The sequence below is a fragment of the Dipteris shenzhenensis genome, chromosome 12 (genome assembly GCF_047967505.1).
Source record: "Dipteris shenzhenensis isolate YYH24624 ecotype China chromosome 12, Dip_SZ_1.0, whole genome shotgun sequence".
Taxonomy (NCBI): Eukaryota; Viridiplantae; Streptophyta; class Polypodiopsida; order Gleicheniales; family Dipteridaceae; genus Dipteris; species Dipteris shenzhenensis.
In genome coordinates this window covers 50,524,014-50,551,270 of record NC_141607.1, presented here as the reverse complement: position 1 = coordinate 50,551,270, position 27,257 = coordinate 50,524,014, and the positions used below count along the sequence as shown (strand labels likewise).

General features: G+C 44.2%; 1 protein-coding gene across 2 annotated transcripts; it reads left to right on the top strand.

Annotated features, from left to right (window-relative positions):
* The first annotated feature begins 1,184 nt into the window (after positions 1–1,184).
* Positions 1,185–26,640, top strand: LOC147896352 (transmembrane 50A-like protein). 2 transcript variants are annotated; one of them, XR_015541898.1, is made up of 5 exons: positions 1,185–1,390; positions 1,819–1,912; positions 25,725–25,877; positions 25,997–26,111; positions 26,221–26,640. XR_015541898.1 is itself a non-coding variant. In XM_087382797.1 (4 exons), the coding sequence occupies exons 1-4, from the start codon at positions 1,258–1,260 to the stop codon at positions 26,034–26,036; spliced, it is 420 nt and encodes a 139-aa protein (XP_087238923.1). In that variant the 5' UTR covers positions 1,185–1,257; the 3' UTR covers positions 26,037–26,637. The 2 variants fall into 2 exon arrangements, 1 of the variants encoding a protein (XP_087238923.1); XM_087382797.1 differs by having other exon boundaries at positions 25,997–26,637.
* The last annotated feature ends 617 nt before the right edge of the window (positions 26,641–27,257 follow it).

Here is a 27,257-nt window from a genome sequence, read left to right as displayed (position 1 = left end):
AATCCTCCAATGTGTACTCCTCAGTGATGGCATCGCAAAAAGAGAAAGAAAGAATAAAGTCATAGGAGAGTGAACCAAATTCATGCTACATGAGAAGACTATTTCCCATTCCTATTGGGCTGAGCATGTGAAAGAATGGTTTATCTCAAGACATCTTGTAGAATATTATACCAAAATAAGCTTTCATAGATGTAAAGCCTTTTGTTAGTTATTTGAGTGTTTTTGGCTCTCATGTATATGCATACACTCTAGATGCACTTTATAACAAGTTAAGAATATGAAATCCATCAAATGTGAATTCACAGGCTATAGTGAATAATTAAAGGCATATTGCCTCTTTGATCTAGTTCAAAGGAAGTTCAATGTTTCGAGAGATGTTGTCGATGAGACAACATCATATTTTGATCAGCCTATAACAGTTTTAGTAGCACCATCTAAAGAGAAAGCAAACGATTGTTTAAAGGCCGTTTGGGCGTAAAAAGACAATCTTTGTAGAATGATCTCCATATAGGTGAACTTGAAACACACAATTAACTTTTTAAAATACATTTGAGAATTCACAAAGGAATCACTAACTGGTGCTGCTTGGGCAATCCTTCTCATTGCTTTTACAGAACCTCCTTTTTGTATGGCCAAACCATCACCCATCGATACAGCCAAGACATTATCATATTCTAGATTCAGAGAACGTGTTGAACCGTCTTCAGATTTAGCCAATTTCTCCACAATAGCACATGATTATGTCAAATGGAATCTCACAAAGACAGGGTTCACACCATGCTACTGGACATGAGAAAAAGTGGAGGGCAAGTTCCTAGTCCTACGTGGACCAATAGCTGAGACGGTCCTGGATGTGGAGGAAAAGAAGTAGTGTTTAGCTGTAGTAGGCTGCCGAACTCCTTGGCCAAAGAAAAGAAAAGGGCGGGAAATGCATTGGTTGGGGGTTCAATTGGACCTACAAGATTCTTGGCCAATCGTAATAATGTGGCAACCTTTAATTATATCATGATCACCTGTCCCAGGAGGGATCCTCCTCTCCAATGTCTTCCTCCATGTGCGAGTGCATGGTGTGAACCCACCCAAAGGTTGAGCAAAATTGAGACATTTTTGGCCGAGTCGCCTTATGTTTTTAAAGGTTTTGCTATTTTTGTGTAACGCTGTCAATTTTATTGTATTCTGTACTTTCATCAAAAATCAAAAGGAGTCTTTTCATGTTTTACTTCTTTCTTCTGCTCTTGCATTGCTGTGTGCGCAGCCATGGAATGGGCTGAAATATGGAGTATGTTCGGGCCTGGCCTCGCCGGTGCTGTTTTTGGAGCTGGATGGTGGTTTTGGGTCGACGCAGTCGCCTGCAGCTCCACCACCGTCTCCTTCCTGCATTATCTCCCAGGTTTGCTACCCCTGATTTGCCTTTCGTCTTCTTGCTTCTGATGGGCGCTTGAATCCGTCAATGATAAGCCGCCGATCCATCGATTCATCTGGGTCGCGGTGATAAAGCAATTGAAGTTTTTGCGCTGAAGATGATGGAACGTTTTCCGATGAATGATCGATCGATCGATCTTCCCGCGATAAATTTATTGTAATTATCGTTCATCCGAATTTTCTAGAGTTCCATACAATGGGTTCCATCGTCGGGTTTTTTCAGGACGATCCATTAGTAAATTGTAGCACCTCTTGGAACCATGGCTGTAACACCCATCAATTCTTAATCCTTGCTGTGCTTCCTATCGTCCTTTTGGACTTTGCCGTCCAAAACTCTCCAGGGTTGGATTGTAATTTGTTTGTAACAATTACTATTCACTACGCCTTTTTTTGCAGGCATATTTGCATCTTTTGCAGCTTTGATGTTCAATTGTGTTAAGAGAGACGAGATTCAAGATTATTCACCTTACGACGATGGAGAAGCATGCAGGTAGCAGTCCGTTTGACTCTGTTGTGTGTGGCTCTCTCCGTATTGCTTCTTGAATTATTATGCAAGGTGTTTGCCTGCTTATGAATAGTGCATGACTATATTAGTGACAGCAATCCTTATCCCCATAGTATGTTTCTTTTTGAAGCTAAGCTGAATGGTAAGATTTGCCGCATGACTATATTGCTTTGTTAGGAAATAGTGACAGCAATCCTTATCCCCATAGCATGCTTTTGTTGAAGCTAAGCGGAATGGTAAGATTTGCTGCGGTCATCTTTTAACCAGCGTTACGTGATTAAAGGGGCAGCTTCCTAGCGACTAATGACATGGCTTTATTATGGCTTTCTAAAGATACGGCATGGTTTGCTTCAGACCTGAGTGATTCCCATTTGGCAACATATCTTTTGACATGCATGTAACAGTTCGTAGGGTTGAGGGTAACATTTGGATGGAAATATCTATTTAGCGACCTTTGTCCAGAGATTTCGTGATTCAAATGAAGAATGGGACTTCTGAAAGTGACCAATTTAAGGCAGTTTGTGACTCTGTCCAAGGACAGAAGTTACAGGAAAAGATGCTTCTATTGTACGTGGCACCAAATCAATGACCTTTCCACAAAAGCATATCCAATGTTCATGAAGGGTTGTGTTCCATGTAATGGGACACGTCCCTCCGTCTTTAGCAGGTGTACCCAAATAGGTGTGCATCTTTTGATTGGATATAGGATGGGACCTTCCATGCACGAATTTATCTCTTTGCTCTCTATTATAAAGAGGGCTTAAATGCCATTCTTGGGGCTGCGTCTAGTTGATACTAAAGTCAAGAGGGATAAGGGGGGGGATTCGACCCCCCAGTAAACAAGAGTCTACATAGCATTTCCAATGCTACATCTTTCCTGCAACTTTGTGCTATTCACACATCTTAAACTGGATAGCTTGATGCATGGACCCTGCTACTACTGTTTTTGCGTCACTTTAGAGGTCAATTAGCAACTTGCAATAGTCAACTAAAAAATTGGAACTAGCCAGCTGTGTCATACAGTTTAGAGACATGTTGCCCATGACCAAGCTACTTCAAGCCTCTAATGCTTCCTTAGAGAACACAGAGTAAACTGAACTGCAATGGTGAGTCATGTACACAAAATATAAATGTTGGGTTCCACTATGATGAGGAACCTCTGCTGCATCAATGCTCCAGTTCCACGTGCCTCCGGGAGAGGCTTAGGTAAGGTTAGGGTAGGGAGTAGATAGACTGGAGAGGGATTGGAAGACAACCAACCGTACCGGTCTGCTGCTGGTGCAACAAGACTGCTCCTAACTGACAGTAAACTCCCCTAAAATTGGTAGAATATGCAGGAAAGTTAGAGTAGTGAAGTACCTTATGTTTTAGGAAAAAGGTAGGAGTGGAAGGTCATGGGCTGGACCTACAACAGAGACTTGTGAGGGGCTGCACAAGGACAGGAGGAAGTCAATCCTTTTTAGAATTCAGCCGAGTATTGAACTCTTGCTGTAATTTCTATTTCAGTAATGAAGTACAAGTCATGAATATCTTGCCATGTACAACTAGAGCCCTTATATAGGTATGGCCTAGGGTAGTACAAAGCAGTATTGCTTATGGGATTACCTCCTAGGATGCCACGTGGCAACTTATGGTATCCCCTAAAAGAAGAAGAAAACACTTACAAGCCAATAAAGGCCTTTCTACTAACTTTTAGCCTAAGTAAAAGGTAACCCTCTGTTACAATCCTCCCTCCTGAAATAGAAATTTGTCCTCAAATTTGAAAAGGCTGTAACCTGGACATACAATGCTCCTTGTAAACCTGAACAGCTCAATTCTGGTCATATCAACGGAACAATGAAGTTTCTCAGTCAAATACCTCCCTGTAGGCATGCTGATCTGTAAATGGATCATATAATATTCCCAAGAAATCAAGCAATTGGGTGGAAGAGCTATGCTGTCCAATATAACAGATCTGATCATATAATCCAGTGTGAGACATGCTGATCTGAGAAAGGATAGTGAATGCTGGCTGCAGCATGTCCATATATGCTATATAGCAAGAGAAAATCAAATCTGCTCATAAAGACTCAATTTTGGCCATTCTTCTTGCAGAAACTAAGGACAATTTAGGAGATTGGTGACCCATCAAAGTGATGTGCTTACCTTCATGCATAAACTTCATATACAGTTTGTTAAGGTCCATAGAGAATTCTCCCAAGGTTCTCAACCATTCACAACCAAGGACAATGTCAATAGGTCCCATTTCCAAGACAAATAGATCTCCATGAAAAGTATAGTCTTGAGAAAGTTGCACTTGAGCAGCCTGACAATATTGCTTACTGTGGGAATGCTGACCATTAGCCACCTCAACTTTGATCCCATGATCCAAAGTGGATGGGCATAATCTCACTGTTTGAAGTGTCTTTGCATTAATGAAGTTATGAGTGCTCCCACTGTCAACCAAAATGTGGATTGGTCTGTTATTGATTGTTCCTTTTAACCTAAGGGTTTGAGAGTCCTTGCAGCCCATAAAAACATCAGGAGATATGCTGTACACAATTGATTGTGTATCCCAATACACTTCATCATCATTCACAGCATCATTTCCATCGAAAGGTGGTCCCCCCTTTGGAACTATGATCCTCATCATCATCAAGGCCTTCATTCACACAGTCCTGATATTCATGAAATTCAGATTCTGCTACAGAAGTATTAGGAGATAAATCCTCATCAATCTCTAGAATCAAGCTCAACTTTGCTCCTGTTTTTGCTTTGCACACATTCCTATGTTCAGGGGTCCACTTCTCACCACAAAGGTAGCACAAATTCTTCTTCTTCCTGTCATCAATAATTCATGGTTGTTAAGACACTCTTGTCTTATCGTAAGACACTTAAGACACGTGTCTTACCTTAAGACACCTTTAGACACTCTTGTTTTTTTTTTTTTTGGTGGGTGGGGGGTAACAACAACATTGAGTTTGACTTAGCCATGCTATCATCGATGGTGACTTTGGATCTAGCAGTGGCAGTGACCTCGTAGATTCGGATTAGGATGAATCTTCAGAGATTTGAGTCTTGAGAGTCGAAAGTTTCCTTTCAATTATATGTATCGAGATGCAGATTTCATTCATATCACATGTGACAAGATTCAATTGTCCATTTAAACCTTTAAGTACTCAATACTTGCGAGCTCTTGAGTCGCGAGTCTTAACTTTAAGTTTTAAGTCTTGAGTGACGAGTCTTGACTCTTAACTACATTGTACAAGTGCCTTCTTGCATTGTTTAAGTGTAGCTTATTGTACTTCTAGAATCTAGCAGCGAGCTATGCTAGCAAGTTGTACATTTGTATACTTATACATATATTAATTAAATATTTATTATTATAATCACAATGGCGTGTCTTACGTGTCTTATCTTTAAGATACTTTAGACACTCGTGTCTGAAGCGTGTCTAACGTGTCTTACAACCATGCAATAATTGCTTGAGATAACTGCTTAACCAACTTGTTTCTTTTATCACTCAGATCATCCTTTGGAGTGGGTTTAAAGGATGACTTTACATCTGTAGCCTTGTAAGCCTTAGGTTGTCCCATTCCACCACCATACACTGTGGGGAACCTAGAAATAGAAGAACTTGTAGCAGGTGCAGGAAGTTTGCTTTCATCATTGGAAGCCCCTTTGACCATAGGCTTAGTTCCAAAGTGACCAATACCCAAAGTCTTCTCCTTCCCATTTTATTTGGGTTCATAAAGCTCTGCGAACGGCATGGCCTCTTTAAGAGAATTGGGCTTTTGAGCTGCAACCTCTGAAGCAATACTAGGGTGTAGACCATGGATGAACTTGAGCATTCTAACTCTTTCATCACTACCATAAACAAATAGAGCCAATTTCCAAAACTGTTTGATATAATTTTTCACTGATCCTTGCTGAGTAAGATCATACCACTTACAAATATATTGATCCCTAGTAAAAGGAGATATAAAAGTTTTAACCATTTCAGCCTTGAATTCATCCCAAGCATTAAAAGTTAACCCTTCTTGATGTAGATGCCTCCACCAAGAGTGGGCATAATCTTCCAGATGAAGAACAGCAAATCTGATTTTACCTTGATCACCCTTTGGGTATAGAAGGAAGTAGTCATTTATCTTGCTGAGCCATTCCTCCAATTCCTCAGGAGAGGTAGAATCACCTTTGAACTTAGGAAGTATAATCTTGTCTTTCATATCTTTGTCTTGATGAACAGGTCCTTTTGGTTCAATAGATTTAATTGTTTGTATAGATTGCTGGAATGTCATTGCTGCCCTAAGGTCTATTGGTAGCAACTTATATTCATGGAATTTTTGACACAACTCTTCAGCTGCTGAACTGTTATTATTAGAGTCTTACCATGTGCTGAATCCTTATCCATATGAGTTGTAACTCCACTAGAGTGATAGGTCCTTTGGGCAGAAGCCATAAAACCAATCGGTTCAGTTACATGTATAGGATGATCATCATCATCATCTGAACCTGAGTCTCCATTAATTTGGGGATCCACAGGTCTCTTCCCATCATAAATTTGGCTTCTCTTTAACTGGTCAAACCTTTTATTAAAGGTGGCAGACATGTTCAGCATCCTTTGGTCCATCCTCTGATTATTGGTCTTAATCTCATTAGTTAACTCCTTGAATATCTGTAGCATTGGGTCCATACAACTCTTTATGATTTGCTCTTGGTTAAGGGATGCTTGTACTTGAGGAGTTGCTGCTAAATCCCCTTGAACATTTCGAACATGAAGATCATTGGGCTCAGAAACTTCAGCCTGATTATCAATTGCTTTCTTCTCTGAGATAGAATCAAGGATACACATTGGTTGCTTACTAGCTTGACCAGTAGACCTCTTTACAGGCATCTTTAATGATTTGAATCTGGAGTAAATGCACTGTCTTAAGCCCTGATAAAAAACCAGTACCAAAAGCCCCAAATGCTAGTTTTGCCCTAATTTCGCAGGTCGAATTTCTGAGAGAAAACTTGAAATTTCCCACTTGATTAGGCGATCCTTATGCCAAGACTGAACCAAAGAGCCAATCAGGAGTAGAAATTTATAACATTACACCTAGATTGCAAGAAATTGCTAGATCTTTTGGCAAATATCAACCCTGTGCTAACTGTTGCAACTGAATTTTGAATTGCTCATTAACAAAAGTCCAAATCAATATTACACTTAATCAGTTGCATCCATGGAGCTAGGCGACCATATGCACTACAGCTGACCCGAAATGGAGCTGTACATCAGAAATTTGCAGCAGTTCCTCCATGCCAGCTAGTCGAGAATTGCTCATAACTCCCCCAAACTGTCTCGGATCACCACCAGACTTAGGGAGCAGCCTTAAGAGAATGATGCGAACAGATCAAGCCAAGAACGACTTAGTTTGGTGCAGGCAAACAGCAGATCGTCACTTACATCAGTTTCTTGCGCCAGAGAGAAAACCACTTTAATGTTCACTCAATCCTCCACCATTTTAGGATTCCCACACATAGAAATGATCAGGGAAGCAAGGGCTTTCCACTGATGCAAGAAGCCCCAAATTCTGAGCACTTCGAAAATTAGGGTTTCTCAGAGCCTGCCATGTGGCAGCTCACAACAGAAAGTACTTCTGGCGCTGAATTTTTGCAGAGAGGTAGGCCCTAAACTCAAGAGTAGATGCTCCAAATTTCAAAGTGATTGGACAAAGATTTTCCACAAATTCCCACGAAAAGTGCTCTGATACCAATGCAACAGGACTGCTCCTAACTGACAGTAAACTCCCCTAAAATTGGTAGAATATGCAGGAAAGTTAGAGTAGTGAAGTACCTTATGTTTTAGGAAAAAGGTAGGAGTGGAAGGTCATGGGCTGGACCTACAACAGAGACTTGTGAGGGGCTGCACAAGGACAGGAGGAAGTCAATCCTTTTTAGAATTCAGCTGAGTATTGAACTCTTGCTGTAATTTCTATTTCAGTAATGAAGTACAAGTCATGAATATCTTGCCAAGTACAACTAGAGCCCTTATATAGGTATGGCCCAGGGTAGTACAAAGCAGTATTGCTTATGGGATTACCTCCTAGGATGCCACGTGGCAACTTATGGTATCCCCTAAAAAAATAAGAAAACACTTACAAGCCAATAAAGGACTTTCTACTAACTTTTAGCGTAAGTAAAAAGTAACCCTCTGTTACAGCTGGTCGACCTTCTGTCCGACTCGTCTTGCTGCCTATAAAAAGGCCAGGAGCAGGGTGTGGGGGTTGTTCCTGTGCAACCCCAGCTGCTGGTGCAAAACAGGGCAAACAGTCCTTAAAAATGAACATAAAAAGGATCTCCATTCCCTAATAGGTGCCTCCCGATAATCAAAACATCACCCCCTCTGTGCCTGGCTGTGGGCCTATACCCACACATTGAAGAAGATACTCCAGCTGCTCCCAAGAAAGTGCCTTTGTCATAAGGTCAGCTACGTTCTCCTTTGTCCACCAGCGAAAAAGCTCCAGCACATGGGCCTCAATCAGGTTCCGGATGTAGTGACAGTTCACCTCAATACATTTTGTGAGATCATGGAATGCTGGATTGTGTACAATGCCAAACAGCCTAGCATCATGAAGCCAATTTTGCTCCATGGTACTGTGCTCCTGTTTGATGAGACAGTCACCGTCTGGTCTTCTTACTTGGCCAAGAAATGAGGAATGATCCAAGCAAGACACAATAACCTGTGGTAGATTTTCGTGAATCAATGTCTCCACCCCATTTTGAGTTGGTGTAGCCGGTAAACTCAGCTGACTGGGAGGAGAAGATACCGTAATTATGAGTTCCCTTTAGATACTGGAGAACTTGTAATCCAGCTGTCCAATCTCATTGGAGAGGTGACTGGGGTTGACCTGGTTGTCCCCAGTCAACCCAAGGTTGGCTGTCTTTGACCAGTCCAACCTGGGCCTGCCTGGCCACGTGGCAGGTGGCTAGCCAGTGGCCCAGACTTCCTCTGCCCCTAGTTGGGGTCTTATTAAGCCCATGCCTGGCCCCAAACCTCCTGCCAAACAGCCGCAATCTCTGCCTTGCTGTTCCGCCTCTGTTCAGGCCCTCCCTGGAACCTCTGGTACAACTCCCTACAAACAGCGCCTGCCAAGTATATTGCAAGTAAGGTTTTCCTGTAATACTTATCTTCCATACCTGTCCGTACTGCTGTCTGCAGCTGTCATGTGCACGGATTGGTATCTGACGTGTACTAGGTACACATGACTAGCTCAGGTAGCCTGGGGAGGCTAGGAGCTAGGCAGGCTTGATTCTCGGGTTGAGTGGCAAGGGTATGAACTATTTATAGGTCTTCGCTATTTTTGGCGCTGGGGCCCGAGTCTATAAAAGGGGTCCAGGGGGTTCAGTTCTCAGTGTGCAGTTGGGAGCAAGTTTCGTTCCCAGGTGCCAGGTCTGTTCCTGGATTGAGTCGCGGACGTGCGCCTGCATTATAGCGTAGCCCAAGGCCCAGTGGTAGATCCAGGGCTTCATAGCGCCACCTGGTGGTATGGGACACCAGGCTGGTTTGGATCTGATTGGGAGTTTGTGCCAGTAGCTCAGCTCGTGGCTCGGAGGGGACATCTCCTGATTCGGGATCACATCCCGTAGATGTCATGGTTGGGTGGTGAGCAGCTTGCTCAGTTTCTCATGTGGTGTGTGTTTGTTTTGCAGATCAGAGGTTTCAGGAGTGCAGGGATGTGTCAGTTGGTATCAGAGCCAGCTTCTGAGGTAGGAACTTCTGATGCGAAAATTTTTGACGAATTTTTCCTCCGGGTATGCTTTAAAATTCGAAATTTGTTGCTGCAAATTCTGCGTGGTTCCTGGGTTATCAGGGGTGGACAGTTGGTAGGGAAAAGGTAGAAGAAAGGAGGGAGAGTTTCGAAATTCCTGAAGGGGGCTGAGAGAGAAGGATGTAGGAAGCAGAGAGAGAGCAGAAAAGAAGGGAAGAGAGGCGAAGGACCTGACAAGGGCTGCGAGGGAGGCGGAGATGGGACGCCAAGGCTGTACGGAAATCCGGCAAGGGCAGGGAGAGGCGAGATGCGCAGGAACAGGGTGCGGCCAGCCTGCGTTGAGGAATGCTTTTTTCGAAAAAAGCACCCCCTCCAAAGCTGGGAGGGTTGGCCTTTTTTGGAAGCAGGGCTTCCTAATTAGGCTGCCCTGCTCCCTATATAGATGGGGCAGGGTACCAGCCCAGCCATAGCTTGCAAGAGCCTCGCTGTGCCATCGAGTTGCGTGCCAGCCCTGCGTCAGCCTGTCGTACACCTGCGCCAGCCATCGTACAGTGCCTGCGTTAGCCTGCCGTACACCAGCGCCAGCCCCGCGTCAGCCAGCCATACCTGCGTCGCCAGCCATCCGTACAGTCGTCGTACAGCCACGTCAGTTGCTGTACGGCCTTCGTCAGCTACTGTACGGCCTGCGTCAGCAGTCGTACGGCTTACGTCAGTCGTCGTACGGACTGCGTCAGTAGTTGTACAGCCACGTCAGTAGCCGTACAGCCACGAAAGTAGTCCGTACGCTGCAGGATTCTGTACACTGCATCCGGCAGCGGGTTCAGCCAGATTTCGGGATTCGTGGGCTTCCGGTTCGCCAGTTTCCAGCGTCTCCTTCCGTCAGCATCTCTTGGGACGGTTTTCCTCTGCTCCATTCTCTTTTTCACTTCGGTTCAGTCAGTTATTTCTCTTAGTTTATATTCAAATCAGATTTCAGTTATGTCTGATTCTGCAAATCCCGAGTTTACCATGGGAGAGCAGGATTTGGAATACACTCCTGTGGGAGAGGAGGATCAGGGTCTTTATGATGACCTGATTACAAAAAAGGCCTTCAGTGAATTTACCACTGCTCTGGATGGAAAATTCGAGCAGGTTAATGCAAATCAAATGGGGTTGACACAGCAACTCCAAGGGATTCAGGCGACTCTCACTCTTCTGGCTAGCACTGTGCAGGCACTCACGCATGTGGATGCCATGGCTTCAGTGCTAGGCCCGAATATAACTCCAGACCCTTTTTCAGGAGATCAAAAGTCTCGAACGAAGGAGGTAGTTGACACTTGGTTACACAAGTGGCAGGTACACTTTCAGTTCCATCCATACCCAGATGAGAAGAAAATCCAGCTTGCAGCGGGTTTCATGTCAGGTAAAGCGTTTCTATGGTGGAAGGAACTCCAGCCTAAGCCCGATACATGGACAGATTTTGAAGGGGTCTTCAGGAAGGAGTTCTTGAAGAAGGAGGATGATTATGATATCGTTGGCAAGCTTAAAGCCCTCGATATGTCAAAGTTAAACTTGACCTTTGAAATTTATCTTCAAAGATTTCGGGATCTGCAAACCAGGGCCACAAAGATGGATCCAGTGACCTTGTTAGGTTTCTTCGTGGATGGTTTGCCAGATTCATACAAGTTGCAGATAAAGAACAACAAATGCACAACGTTGCAGGAGGCCATGAATTACGCGCGCATATATGATGATACCATGGCCGGTGCCAAAGCAACTACAGTTTCCGACACGAGTGGAAAGAACAAACGCAAGTTCTTTCAGCATACGACTGGTACTGGGGAGACGAAGTCTACGGACAACGCCTCCAAGAAAAACTTGACTCAAGCAAAGAATGGTAAAGCCCGGTTCCTTCGTACTTTGAGGCTCAAGAAAGGACGTTGCTTCTATTGCGAGGAACGGGGCCACACCAAGAATGAGTGTCCAAAGCGTAAGAACCAAAAGTTGGTGCTTGGACCGAAGCTCCAGGCGGGTACAGGTACCAAAGCCAAGGGAGCGAACCAAGTCTCGATGACATGTATTTCTGTAAATGTCATTACCTGCCCACTTTCTTGTAATTGCACTTTCAATACTTCGTTGTTTGGTTCCCATGATCTTTTCCGAGTTTATGGAGAAGTTATGGACCAACAGGTTCACATTCTCTTTGATCCGGGCAGCTCTCACAACTTTGTTAATTACAAATTTGTGCAGAAGATGGGGCTGTCCACAGTACCTAGCGACCACACCTATGAGGTGCAGCTTCCAGCTGGGAAGCAGTTTTGGGATCGCAAGGTTGAAGCGCTTCCTATCCGGATTCAAGCCTACACAGGGGCTCTTACATGTTATGTTATGCATCTGGAGCATGTAGACTTGTTGATCGGAATAGAGTGGTTTAAAACCCACAATATTCAGATCGGATGGACGGAGCATACGCTTTCTTTTGTAGATAAGGACACCCAATTTTGTATTCAGTGTGATAAAATTCCCTCTTCTCAGGGGTTTATTGTATCTGCGATGCAGCTTCGGAATATATTAAACAATTCTCATTATGATGTCTATCAGTGTGTTTTGATTCCGCTTTCTTCATTTATTGTTTCTGTAATTAACAAGAATGAATTAAGTGCGTTTGAACACCGTGAATTGAGAATGTTGCTAGATAGTTTTAAGGATGTATTCCCAGCTCAACTGCCGGAAGGTTTACCTCCAGAACGGACAGTAGATCATCGCATAGACTTAGTCCCAGGGGCTCAACCTTACCACCTTATAGGATGAGCCAAGTAGAGGAGGATGAGTTAGCTACCCAGCTACAAGATTACCTGAATATGGGCTATATCCGCCCAAGTAAATCACCTTGGGGTGCACGTGTCCTCCTAAGAAAGAAGAAAGATTCTTCCTGGAGAATGTGTATAGATTATAAATGATTAAATAAAGTGACAATTAAGAATCGATACCCTCTTCCTCGTTCCGATGATTTGATAGACCGTTTGGTCGGAGCGAAGTATTTCACTAAGATTGATTTGCGTACGGGTTATCATCAAATCCGTATCTATACTAAACACATAGATAGGACCGCATTCCGAACTAGGTATGGTCATTACGAGTTTCTCGTATTACCTTTTGGTTTGACCAATGCTCTTGCTACTTTTCAACAGATGATGAACGATTTGTTCAGGGATTTTCTGGGCAAATTTGTTGTAGTGTTCTTAGATGACATCTTGGTATATAGTCGAACGCTTGAGGATCACATAGGACACCTCTGGGTTGTCTTAGTTTGCCACTCAACCCGAGAATCAAGCCTGCCTAGCTCTAAGCCTCCCCAGGCTAACCTGAGCTAGTTCTGTGTACCTAGTACACGTCAGATACCAATCCGTGCACATGACATACTCCCCCTCCTCTAAGAACTCACTCCTGAGTTCGCTAAGAAATCCGGAAATGTTCTTTGGAGGTTTTGTAATGTCTCCCATGTTGCATCCTCCTCAACACGATCCTTCCACTTGATCTTGTATTCTGTGATAGTACGATTTCGAATCTGTCTTTCACGAAATTCAAGAATAGATTCAGGTTCGTGAGGAATAAAAGTCAAATCTGTAACTTCTATAATCTCATGAGGAGAAACAAGTTGATCATCTGCACCCAATACTTCTTTCAGTCTACAGACATGAAAGACTGGATGTACTTTAACATCAGGAGGCAATTCTAGTCGATATGCAACTGGTCCAATTCTTTTAATGACCTTGAATGGGCCACAGTATCTGGGGGATAATTTCGGAACCAAACCAGTACTTAGGCTCTTGGATTCCTTAGGAATTCTCAAATATACCATCGTTCCTTCAGAGAACTCTCTGGGTGAACGATGTCTATTAGCATAAAATCTGTCCCGATCTTGGGCACTTCTAATAGACTCCTTGGCAAACTGCAACATTTCCTGCATGTCTGCAAGAAGTTCTTAGCAGCATCATTTTGAATCCCTTTTAATCCGACCATAACTGGTGACTTAGGTTGAAACCCGTACATAAGCATAAAAGGACTATAACCTGTACTAGAATGCTTTGCACTGTTGTAAGCAAATTCAATCATAGGTAGATAATCTTCCCATGAAGACTGTCTCTTAGATACATATGCCCGAAGCATGTCTTCAACCAACTGGTTGACCTTTTCTGTACTGCCATCGGATTATGCATGATCCGAGGAACTCATACTTAGAGTAGTTTCTAACTTCTCAAATACAAGTGTCCAAAAGTTACTTGTAAACTTTGAGTCCCTGTCACTGACTATGTCAGATGGCAAACCATACAACTTGAACAAGTGGTCCACAAACTCGTGAGCCAACTGAACAGCTGAAATAGTTGTTCTTGTAGGTAAGAATCTAGCCATTTTTGTCAAACGGTCGACTATGACCCAAATAGAGTCATGACCCTTGCGCGTTCGAGGTAAACCAGTAATAAAATCCATGGAAATACTTTCCCATTTATTACCTGGAATCTGTAAAGGCTGTAATAAGCCCGCGCTTCTAAGGCGTTCAGCCTTAGTAACCTGACAAACCCGGCAACCTACTACATAGTTCTCAACAAATGCACGCATCTTAGGCTAATAAAAGGTATGCTTCACAAGAGACAGAGTCCTATGTATACCTGAATGTCCCGTACTAGGAGCATCATGACACTCCCAGAGAATCTTGGATTTAAGGTCCAGAACATCAGGCACACAAATCTTTTCATTCCGGAACAGCAAGCCGTTCCTAATCATCCACTGACCTCCCGCCGCCTGTATCCTAGGTGGCACAATCCGTGAGTCCTGGTCAACCATGGAGCTCCCATCCTGGACTCTCTGCCAATAAGAACTGAAACGACTATCAGTTGCGTATAGCCCTCTCAAGGATTGAAATAGGTCTGAGGATATTTCCGTAAATGACAAAGCATTTACAAACTTAACTCGACTTAAGGCATCCGCCACACTATTCAATGAACCCTTACGATAACGTATTTCGAAATCAAAATCCTGCATTAGCTCTGCCCATCTAGCTTTCCTTCCTCTCAATTCTGATCCATCACACACATACTTAATTGACTGGTGATCAGTCAATACAAGGAACTTTGAACCATACAAGTAGTGTCTCCAAACCTTGAGAGCATACACTACTGCATAAAGTTCCTTCTCAAGTGTGGGCCAACGATACTGAGTGTCGTCTAGCTTCTTACTCTCAAAAGCTACAGGTCTGCCCTCCTGGAATAGAGCTGCCCCAATCGCATAATCACTCGCATCGGCCTCTAAAACATAAGGCCGGGTAGGATCGGGTAATGCAAGAACGGGTGCTTCCTTGATAGAAAACTTCAAGGTTTCAAAAGCCTTGTTCATTGCATCAGTCCAAGAGATCGGCTGGGTAGACCTGCGTCCACGACCTTTCAATATGTTGGTCAAGGGTGCCGTGATATGTGAATAATCACGCACTGACTTCCGAAGAAATACCGTAAATCCTAGGAAAGAACGAAGTTGTTTCACAGTCTGAGGGATAGGCCATTCTAAAACCTTCTGGATACGATCCAGATCAATGCTAATACCTTCAGAAGAAATCTTGTGTCCTAAGTAAATGATCTCCTTCATAAAGAAGTCACATTTACTCATCTTGGCATAAAGCTTATGCTGTCTTAGAACAAGTAAGACAACCCGAAGGTGTCCTATATGATCCTCAAGCGTTTTACTATATACCAAAATATCATCTAAGAACACTACAACAAATTTGCCCAGAAAATCCCTGAACAAATCGTTCATCATCTGCTGAAAAGTAGCAGGAGCATTGGTCAAACCAAAAGGTAATACGAGGAACTCGTAATGACCATACCTAGTCCGGGAATGCGGTCCTATCTATGTGTTTAGCATAGATACGGATTTGATGATAACCCGTGCGCAAATCAATCTTAGAGAAATACTTCGCTCCGGCCAAACGGTCTATCAAATCATCAGAACGAGGTAAAGGATAGCGGTTCTTAATTGTGACTTTATTTAATCGTTTATAATCTATACACATTCTCCAGGAAGAATCCTTCTTCTTTCTTAAGAGGACAGGTGCACCCCAAGGTGATTTACTTGGGCGGATATAGCCCATATTCAGGTAATCCTGAAGCTGGATAGCTAACTCATCCTCCTCTACCTGGCTCATCCTATAAGGTGGTACACTGATAGGTTGAGCCCCTGGGACTAAGTCTATGCGATGATCTACTGCCCGTTCTGGAGGTAAACCTTCCGGCAGTTGAGCTGGGAATATGTCTTTAAAATTATATAACAACATTCTCAATTCTCGGTGTTCAAACACACTTAATTCATTCTTGTTAATTACCGAAACAACAAATGAAGAAAGTGGAATCAAAACACACTGATAGACATCATAATGAGAATTGTTTAATATATTCCGAAGCTGCATCGCAGATACAATAGGCCCCTGAGAAGGGGGGATTTGATCACACTGAATACAAAATTGGGTGTCCTTGTGTACAAAAGAAAGCGTATGCTCCGTCCATCCGATCTGAATATTGTGGGTTTTAAACCACTCTATCCCGATCAGCAAGTCTACATGCTCTAGATGCATAACATAACATGTGAGAGCTCCTATGTAGGCTTGAATCCGGATGGGAAGCGCTTCAACCTTGCGATCCCAAAACAGCTTCCCAGTTGGAAGCTGCACCTCGTAGGTGTGGTCGCTAGGTACTGTGGACAGCCCCATCTTCTGCACAAATTTGTAATTAACAAAATTGTGAGAGCTGCCCGGATCAAAAAGAATGTGAACCTGTTGGTCCCTAACTTCTCCATAAACTCGGAAAAGATCATGGGAACCAAACAACGAAGTATTAAAGGTACAATTGCAAGAAAAGGGGCAGGTAATGACATTTACTGAAATACCTGTCATCGTGACTTGGTTGGCTCCCTTGGCTGCGGTACGTGGACCCGCCTGGAGCTTCGGTCCTAGCACCAATTTTTGGTTCTTCCGCTTAGGACACTCATTCTTTGTGTGGCCCCGCTCCTGGCAATAAAAACATCGGCCTTCTTTCTTGAGCCTGAGAGTGCGAAGGAAACGGGCCTTACCATTCTTCGCGGGAGTTAAGCTTTTCCTGGAGGCGTTGTCCGTAGACTTCGTCTCCCCAATACCAGTCGCATGCTGAAAGAACTTGCGTTTGTTCTTTCCACTCGTTTCGGTAACTGTGGTTGCCTTGGTACCGGCCATGGTATCATCATATATGCGCGCATATGTCATGGCCTCCTGCAACGTTGTGCACTTGTTGTTCTTAATCTGCAACTTATAGGAGTCTGGCAAACCATCCACGAAAAAACCTAACAAGGTTACTGGATCCATTTTAGTGGCCCTGGTTTGCAAATCCCTAAATCTTTGAAGATAAACTTCAAAGGTCAAATTCAATTTTGACATATCGAGGGCCTTGAGCTTGCCGACGATATCGTAGTCATCTTCCTTCTTCAGGAACTCCTTCCTGAAGATGCCCTCAAAATCTGTCCAAGTATCAGGCTTAGGCTGGAGTTCTTTCCACCAAAGCAAGGCTTTACCTGACATAAACCCTGCTGCAAGCTGAATCTTTTTCTCATCTGGATAGGGGTGGAATTGGAAGTGTACTTGCCACTTGTGCAACCAAGTGTCAACTACCTCCTTTGTTCTTGATTTTTGGTCACCTGGAAAAGGATCCGGAGTGATATTCGGGCCTAGCACTGAAGCCATGGCATCCACATGCGTGAGTGCCTGAACCGTGCTAGTCAGAAGAGTCAGAGTTGCTTGTATCCCCTGGAGTTGCTGTGTCAACCCCGATTGATTAGCATTGACCTGCTCGAATTTGCCATCAAGAGCAGTCGTAAACTCACTGAAGGCTTTCTTAGTTATCAGGTCGTCATAGAGACCCTGATCATCCTCTCCCACTGGAGTGTAATCTAAGTCCTGCTCTCCCATGGTGAACTCGGGATTTTGAGCATCAGACATGGCTGAAATCTGATTTGATTACAAACGGAGAGAAATAACTGACTGAAACGAAGCACAGAGGAGGATGGAGCAGAAGAAAACCGTCCTGAATGAAGCTGACGGAAGGAGATGCTGAAATCTGGCGAATCGAAAGACCACGAGTCCCGGAGCCTCCCCGAACCCGCAAGCCGGAAGCGCGCGCTGGAGTAGTAGCTGTACGGTCTGCTGACGCAGGCCGTACGGTTGCTGACGTGGCCTGTACGGCTGCTGACGCAGGCCGTACGGTTGCTGCAGGTACTGGCGCAGTCACTATTCGGTGCAGCAGCAGGTACAGGGGCTGGCGAAACAGTCCGTACAGGCTGTACGGCTGTTGCAGATGCTTCGAAAACTGGGCTGGGCTGACGCAAGCACGGGCAGGTGCGAGAAGCTGCTCGAGGCAGGGCGATGCTGACGCAGGCCGTACGGACGAGGCTGGCTGGCGGGCACGGATATCGAGGTAGAGGCTCGAAACTTGAGGCTGCTTGTGGGTAGCCTAGCACCCTGCCCCCACCTATATAGGGTGCAGGGCTGCCTTATTTGGAAGCTGAGCTTCCAAAAAAGGCCAAGCCCCTCCAGCTTTGGAGGGGTGCTTTTTCGAAAAAAGCACCTCCCTCCTGCGCAGGCTGCACGCAGCCCTAGACGCAGGCTGTTCGCAGCCTGTTGCGCAGGCTGTAGTCAGCCTATTGCGCTGGCTGTGGACAGCCTGTTGCACAGGCTGTCAAGCCTCTACTTGCCCCGTCTACTCCGCCCCTTCCTAAGCACTGCATCCCTTCCTCCCTTGCTGTCTTTTTCCTGCACATCTCTCCTACTTTTCTGCTCTATTTCTCCTCCCTCTAAACTCCTCTCAGAGGCCTTCAGAAATTTCGATTCTCTCTCACTCCTATTCTTCTTGCTTTTCCAGATATCTCCTCACCCCTTCTACCCCAGGTAGCCAGCAAAAACGCAGCAGAAAATTTCGAAATTTAGGGCATACCTGGAAGAGAAATCCGTCAAAATTCTCGCATCAGGAGTTCCTACCTCAGGAGTTGGCTCTGATACCAACTGACACGTCCCAGCACTCTTGAAACCCCTGATCTGCAAAACAACCACACACAACATCAGAACTGAGCAGGCTGCTCACCACCCAACCGTGACATCTACGGGATGTGATCCCCAATCAGAAGATGTCCCCTCCGAGCCACGAGCTGAGCTACTGGCATGAACTCCCAATCAGATCCAAACCAGCCTGGTGTCCCATACCACTAGGTGGCGCTATGTAGCCCTGGATCTGCCACTGGGCCTTGGGCTACGCTAAAATGCAGGCGCGCGTCCGCGACTCAATCCAGGATCAGACCTAGCACCTGGGAACGAGACTTACTCCCAACTGCACACTGAGAACTGAACCCCCTGGGCCTCTTTTATAGACTCGGGCCCCGGCGCCAAAAATAGCGAAGACCTATAAATAGTTCATACCCTTGCCACTCAACCCGAGAATCAAGCCTGCCTAGCTCTAAGCCTCCCCAGGCTAACCTGAGCTAGTTCTGTGTACCTAGTACACGTCAGATACCAATCCGTGCACATGACATAAGCTCTATGCCAAGATGAGTAAATGTGACTTCTTTATGAAGGAGATCATTTACTTAGGACATAAGATTTCTTCTGAAGGTATTAGCATTGATCTGGATCGTATCCAGAAGGTTTTAGAATGACCTATCCCTCAGACTGTGAAACAACTTCGTTCTTTCCTAGGATTTACGGTATTTCTTCGGAAGTCTGTGCGTGATTATTCACATATCACGGCACCCTTGACCAACATATTGAAAGGTCGTGGACGCAGGTCTACCCAGCCGATCTCTTGGAATGATGCAATGAACAAGGCTTTTGAAACCTTGAAGTTTTCTATCAAGGAAGCACCCGTTCTTGCATTACCCGATCCTACCCGGCCTTATGTTTTAGAGGCCGATGCGAGTGATTATGCGATTGGGGCAGCTCTATTCCAAGAGGGCAGACCTGTAGCTTTCGAGAGTAAGAAGCTAGACGACACTCAATATCGTTGGCCCACACTCGAGAAGGAACTTTATGCTGTAGTGTATGCTCTTAAGGTTTGGAGATACTACTTGTATGGTTCAAAGTTCCTTGTATTGACTGATCATCAATCAATTAAGTATGTGTGTGATGGGTCAGAATTGAGGGGACGGAAAGCTAGATGGGCAGAATTAATGCAGGATTTTGATTTTGAAATACGCTATCGTAAGGGTTCGTCGAATAGTGTGGCGGATGCCTTAAGTCGGGTTAAGTTTGTAAATGCTCTGTCATTTACGGAAATATCCTCAGACCTATTTCAATCCTTGAGAGGGCTATACGCAACTGATAGTTATTTCAGTTCTTATTGGCAGAGAGTCCAGGATGGGAGCTCCATGGTTGACCAGGACTCACGGATTGTGCCACCTACGGTACAGGCGGCGGGAGGTCAGTGGATGATTAGGAACGGTTTGTTGTTCCGGAATGAAAAGATTTGTGTGCCGGATGTTCTGGACCTTAAATCCAAGATACTCTGGGAGTGTCATGATGCTCCTAGTGCTGGACATCTGGGTATACATAGGACTCTGTCTCTTGTGAAGCATACCTTTTATTGGCCTAAGATGCGTGCATTTATTGAGAACTATGTAGTAGGTTGTCGAGTTTGTCAGGTTACTAAGGCAGAACGCCTTAGAAGCGCGGGCTTATTACAGCCATTACAGATTCCAGGTAATAAATGGGAAAGTATTTCCATGGATTTTATTACTGGTTTACCTCGAACGCGCAAGGGTCATGACTCTATTTGGGTCATAGTCGACCGTTTGACAAAAATGGCTAGGTTCTTACCTACTAGAACAACTATTTCAGCTGTTCAGCTAGCTAACGAGTTTGTGGACCACTTGTTTAAGCTGTATGGTTTGCCATCTGACATAGTCAGTGACAGGGACTCCAAGTTTACAAGTAACTTTTGGACACTTGTATTTGAGAAGTTAGAAACTACTCTAAGTTTGAGTTCCTCGGATCATGCACAATCCGATGGCAGTACAGAGAAGGTCAACCAGTTGGTTGAAGACATGCTTCGGGCATATGTATCTAAGAGACAGTCTTCATGGGAAGATTATCTACCTATGATTGAATTTGCTTACAACAGTGCAAAGCATTCTGGTACTGGTTACAGTCCTTTTATGCTTATGTACGGGTTTCAACCTAAGTCACCAGTTATGGTTGGATTAAAAGGGATTCAAAATGACGTTGCTAAGAACTTCTTGCTAGATATGCAGGAAATGTTGCAGTTTGCCAAGGAGTCTATTAGAAGTGCCCAAGATCGGGACAGATTTTATGCTAATAGACATCATTCACCTAGAGAGTTCTCTGAAGGAACGATGGTATATTTGCGAATTCCTAAAGAATCCAAGAGCCTAAGTACTGGTTTGGTTCCAAAATTATCCCCCAGATACTGTGGCCCATTCAAGGTCATTAAAAGAATTGGACCAGTTGCATATCGACTTGAATTGCCTCCTGATGTTAAAGTACATCCAGTCTTTCATGTCAGTAGACTGAAAGAAGTATTGGGTGCAGATGATCAACTTGTTTCTCCTCACGAGATAATAGAAGTTACAGATTTGACTTTTATTTCCCACGAACCTGAGTGTATTCTTGAATTTCGTGAAAGACAGATTCGAAATAGAACTATCACGGAATACAAGATCAAGTGGAAGGATCGTGTTGAGGAGGATGCAACATGGGAGACATTACAAAACCTCCAGAGAACATTTCCGGGTTTTTTAGCGAACTCAAGAGTGAGTTCTTAGAGGAGGGGGAGTATGTCATGTGCACGGATTGGTATCTGACGTGTACTAGGTACACAGGACTAGCTCAGGTAGCCTGTGGAGGCTAGGAGCTAGGCAGGCTTGATTCTCGGGTTGAGTGGCAAGGGTACGAACTATTTATAGGTCTTCGTTATTTTTGGCGCTGGGGCCCGAGTCTATAAAAGGGGCCCAGGGGGTTCAGTTCTCAGTGTGCAGTTGGGAGCAAGTTTCGTTCCCAGGTGCCAGGTCTGTTCCTGGATTGAGTCGCGGACGCGCGCCTGCATTATAGCGTAGCCCAAGGCCCAGTGGTAGATCCAGGGCTTCACAGCGCCACCTAGTGGTATGGGACACCAGGCTGGTTTGGATCTGATTGGGAGTTCGTGCCAGTAGCTCAGCACGTGGCTCGGAGGGGACATCTCCTGATTCGGGATCACATCCTGTAGATGTCATGGTTGGGTGGTGAGCAGCCTGCTCAGTTTCTCACGTGGTGTGTGTTTGTTTTGCAGATCAGAGGTTTCAGGAGTGCGGGGATGTGTCAGCAGCAGCCTAAGCAGAGGAGCTGCCATCCATACATTCCCTGCAGGCTTCCTTGCTACTGGCATAACCTTTCAAGCCTCTAGATATGCACTTTCCCCCCCCCCCCCCTCACAGTCCCTGGCCATTGCGTGGCAAATCCGTACAGTGCCATGCCTGCATGACAGCTGCACCAGGTACTTGTCTTGTGTGCTGACCACAGGGCAGCCTATGTGCTGCCCATGTGGCAGCCCCCTCTCTTTGATTTTTCTCTTCTAGTATGCTGACCACATGGCAGCCACATCAACCTAAGTACACCTCCCCATTACTCTCCTCATATGGGGGCTTATGGATGGGGAGGTGACTTTTCCAACAGTAATAAGCATGTCATCAACCACAGAAAGTATTAAAGCCAGAAAATCTGATTCACTCTTCTGGACATAAAGAGTGGCCTTTGTGGGCTTGTTCTGAAATCCGAGGCATTACAAATGCAAGTATTTTGGCATACCATGCCGGAGGTGCCTGCTTCAGTCCATAAAGGGCCTTTTCCAGCTGGGAAACCTGATTTTCAGAACCTTCAACCTCAAAACCAGGAGGTTGGCTGACATAGACTTCTTCAAGTAGATCACCGTGAAGGAAAGCTGCCTTAGTATCAGGTTGGTGAATTTCCCGATGTTTGTGAGATGCAATGGCTATGACGCATTGAATGGTCGTGATGCATGAAGTGGGAGCAAAGGTCTCCTCAAAGTCAATGCCGTGTTGCTACGCATAGGCTTTCGCAACAAGACGGGATTTGTAGCAGTCTATGCTGCCATCAGCTCCACTTTACCTATGGTACGCTTGCCTACTAGCAAGTCACACAACTCCCATGTGCCATTTGCATGAATGGACTCAAATTCAGCTCTCATGGCATCCATCCCATCCTTGCTATCAAATGCATCCTTATGGCATAAGGGTTCTTCATTGCAAGCAATGAGAATCAATGCAACATCAAGCAAATTGCCATGCATTTGTTTTTTACCACCTCTGGTGCATCGTGCCGCTTGTCATACACAGCACAACAATAAACTGTAAAAAATAACCCGAAATCCATTTGTGGAGATGGCTGAGATAGAAATCAGGTTCTTTTTTATATTTGGAACACATAACACACTTTCAATAGAGTCCGTGCATCCCCTTATAGAGAAGTGACTTCAAATTGTCCAATCTCTTTCATGGGATATGTGCATTATTTGCACAAGTGACAATACCCTCGTGTGGAGGATCACTCAAGAGATTTGCATGAGGTAATTGGCTTAGAAGAATCGTGGTCAAAATACCCGTCTGACTGAGAATCCAAAATTGACAAAGCTGAAGGATTCTTCTCTGGATTGTAGTGACAGGTCGCAACAAATGCCCACTCATCGTGAGCCATGTTTGCTGCCTCATGAGTGTGATCAAGAGCACATGTAACTGCAAGACCTTGCTGCTGTTTTTTCTTTTCTGAAGCAATGCGCTTTCGACATTCAGAGATGTCATGGTGGGGCTTCCTGCAATTTATTGAAAGAACTGCAAGAAGAGTATCTTCTCTTGCAGCCTGACATATCTCGCAAAGAGTTTCTTCTTCCCATCGGGCGGGAGAAGAAGAAGATGAGGTACTAGAAGGCTTGGGCTTGCTGAATGATGGAGTTTATGTTTTCAACCTTATGAGTGACTATCATGAGATTGAAACTGCACTATGTTGTGTTTTAAGAGGATGAGTTTGGGCATGTTCCTGGACTCATCTAGGTATATGCTAGAAGGCTTGGGCTTGCTGAAATTCTTATCCCCTTTATCTTGATTCTTTGCCTCTATGATGTGTGGCGAAGACTTGGTCTTCGTTAATGGACTCGAGCATCTCTGCTCCTCTTGCAAGAGCAAGGAGACAAGCTGATCGCAGGACTAGTGGTTGGGGTTACCCATGACTACTAACCTCAATGTCATAACAAAACCCTGGTAAGACTCAGGGAGTGCATTCAGTCGTGGCACAACTGGTGAATCTGGTACAATCTTATCAATATTGATAATAACGAACAGTGCAATCGATACACCAGGAGCCTTGTCATCAAAGGAGACATCTAGAAAGGTGCATTACCACAATCTCTTTAGAGTTTGCCAACTTGAGTCTCCTTCATCCCTCCCAACAAAGAGACCAAAGGATGCCATGGAAGAAGTAACGACAAATAGGCAACCCTGGCCTCATTCTGAATCTAATATAAATTGGCCAAAGTGTCCCATGCGGCCTTGTCCATCTTGCAAGACTGAATGTGAGGTATAACAACCCTCTTGCTAGACAACAATCATGGCATGTGCCTGTGCATCTCTGTGATCCCTACATAGCTATTCTGGTGTGGGAGGCACCACAGTAGCAATGGTAGATGAACGAGAATTGACAGTAGCGATGCTAGTGGCAGCAGGTGCTTGTGCCGAAGAGACAGGTCTAATATCTAATCCATATACAATACCCCAAAAATTCTTGGATACCAATAGGTGGCGCACAAGGTACGTCCATGTGGGATAGTTTGTCACACATCAACTGATATACCGACGGACAATTGCCGATGGTTACTATCGGCCTCAGATGAAGCAAGCTCTTTTTTAATCTCACACACCATTGACACCAACCTTGAACATTGGCTAGGAATTGTTAATAATCACATATCTATCTAAGAGCAGCCAGCTTCTCATTGGAGATGAATAGAGAGAGATTTTCATTTTCTACGTTTCATCCCAATTTGAATTCTTGGTCTCTCTATTTATAAAGATTCTTCCCATTATCCTTTCAGTCCTGAAAGACCCCGTCAATCAAGAAGCGTACCGCTCGGCTGGCTCTAGTCTCCATGGGGCTTAAGCTTCTTCGATACTTTTTTTTTTTGAATGGAGGCACCGTTTCGTACACTTCTGTTGAATGAGGCTGATCCTCGACTCGAAAAGGTGGTATCTCCGAAGCAAGTCGAAATTGGAATTAGCTCATTTGGCTGAATTAGAAGCTTTTGTGATCCAAAATTCATCGTCGAATATTCCGAAAGTACCCTATAGTTTGCAATCATCTGCTGCATCTTTCCATCACTTCAGAAATGCCCAATGTTTATTGTTTTGGACCCGATCCTATTCTCAAGGGGCTTATCAATTGACGAAGACTATACAGCCACAGTTGTCTCTATTGTTTATCTTCAAGTAGTTTCTTTAATGAAGTTGATAGCTAGATGCTAAAAATATCATAGAATATAGCAAGTTCCTGCTATGAGTGATGGAGTTTATGGTTTTCAACCTTAGGAGTGACTATTTATGAGATTGAAACTGCACTATGTTGTGTTTTCAGAGGATTAGTTTGGGCATGTTCCTGGATTCATCTAGATATATATATAGATTGACCAAGGAAAAATAATGAAAAGTTTCAAATGGGCACATTGTAGATTTAACCGCTGCATAACAAAGTGAAAAACGGATCAAGTAAACATGAAACTGCTCTTCAGTGACAAAAAGCTTTAGTAATAATGAAGCTGCTCGTTCAGAATGGCTTTGGCATGCCCATTGTGATGGTAATTGTCTATAGCTTGACTTGTGATGTCTCTTGAGCAGCTTCATTTGTTTTTAAAGCTCCCAGGCCTCTTTTATGTGTATGAAGTGGGACATTCATGCCAATATTTTCAGTTATACTGGTCATGAAGAAAATTTTGCTTATGGTCTCTGAAAAATATCTTTCATGACCTCTACAGATCAAGGACCTGGCTATTCCTGGCCTATGTGATTGCATTTGTGTCATTGGCCGGTTCTGTTGGCCTGCTGATTGAGGATGCACTCAGTGACAGTGGGTCTTCGACTTGGACAGGGGTTGCTGGTGTCTTGCAATGTGTTTTCATTTTGGGCAGGTCCGTGTTTCTCCTCTTTATTTAACTTCGGATCCACAAATAACACGTAGAGGTCTGAATTGAGACTAATTCATGCAATTCATCTTTGGTGTATCTGTTCTTCATGTCTTCATTTCCAGTGGATTGATATATTGGACATCCCGGACTGGAGAATACTGAAGGCAATGAGTAGTGGACAAAGGAAACAGTAGCCTTACAGTCTGGAAATGGAAAGTGCAATATCAACTTCATATTGTAAGCTGATTCTGTTAGTTCACAATTTATATACTTGCAAATTGAATCGAAAGCTGAGTGGTTGAGCCAGTATGTGCGAGCAATAACTTGATCCCAACTATCAATGCAGAATACTTTGGAAAGGAGTATCTGCACTAAGCATCTAACTTTTATCATAGGTGTCGTTTGAAGTTTCTTTGAGGGGAGAAAGAAAGAGTAGAGGAGGTATTCTTCTTTCAACGAAAAAGGCTATTCTTCAGCTGGTGTACCCTGTTCTTGCCAGCCGCTACGTATAAAATAGTTAAAGTTCTTAGTTTTTAACAAAACCAAAATTTCAGCTGGTATATGGGGTTCCAGTCATCATGTGTCCTGATGATATTTAGGTTGAATGTTGCAAGGGTAATTCATGATTCATCTACATATTATGCATCATCATCACTTGAGGCGCAATGCATGAAGTAAGTTGACCATCAGTTTGAGAAGATTCAGCTTGTTACATAAAATTTTCTATGAATGCCTCCCAAGCACCACACTGGGCTGCATTGTGCATTCTTGCATGTATCTTGGTTACATGTGTATTTTTCTTGTTTATTCAATTGGGCTTAGAATCATTTAATCTCCTTTGTGTGGATTTGACTAAATGGCATTTAGTAGAAGAGTGTATTCCATGGTCAGATTTATAGTTTTTGGGCGTGCTATTTGTGAGAATTGCCATCATTTTAAGAAATGCCTCTCTCTCTCTCTATATATACATATGTGTGTGTGTGTGTGTGTGTGTGTGTGTGTAGACACGAGGGAAACAAGAGGAACATCCATGCACAAGAAGAAAAACCCTTCTAAGCGCAGGAGACATTGGAAAAATGGTAATGATTTCAAGAGTAGCTCTAAAGGGGGGGGGGGGAGAGGGAGCAAGCAAGCGAGAGAGAGAGAGAGAGAGAGAGAGAGAGAGAACATGAGCTATCCAATAGAAAAGACTGCTTTTGTTAGCAAATTAAATGGGTAACAATCTCCCACAATTTCAATGGGTAACAATCTCCCACAATTTGTTGGGCCTCACTCCTAGAGCTCCATCCACCTTCTAGTGAGGGAATAATGGAGGAGTGTAAGGGTGGCTTGCGAATTCAATCCATAGCCTCCTTTTCAAGAAGCTATAGGATTGGCACTCAT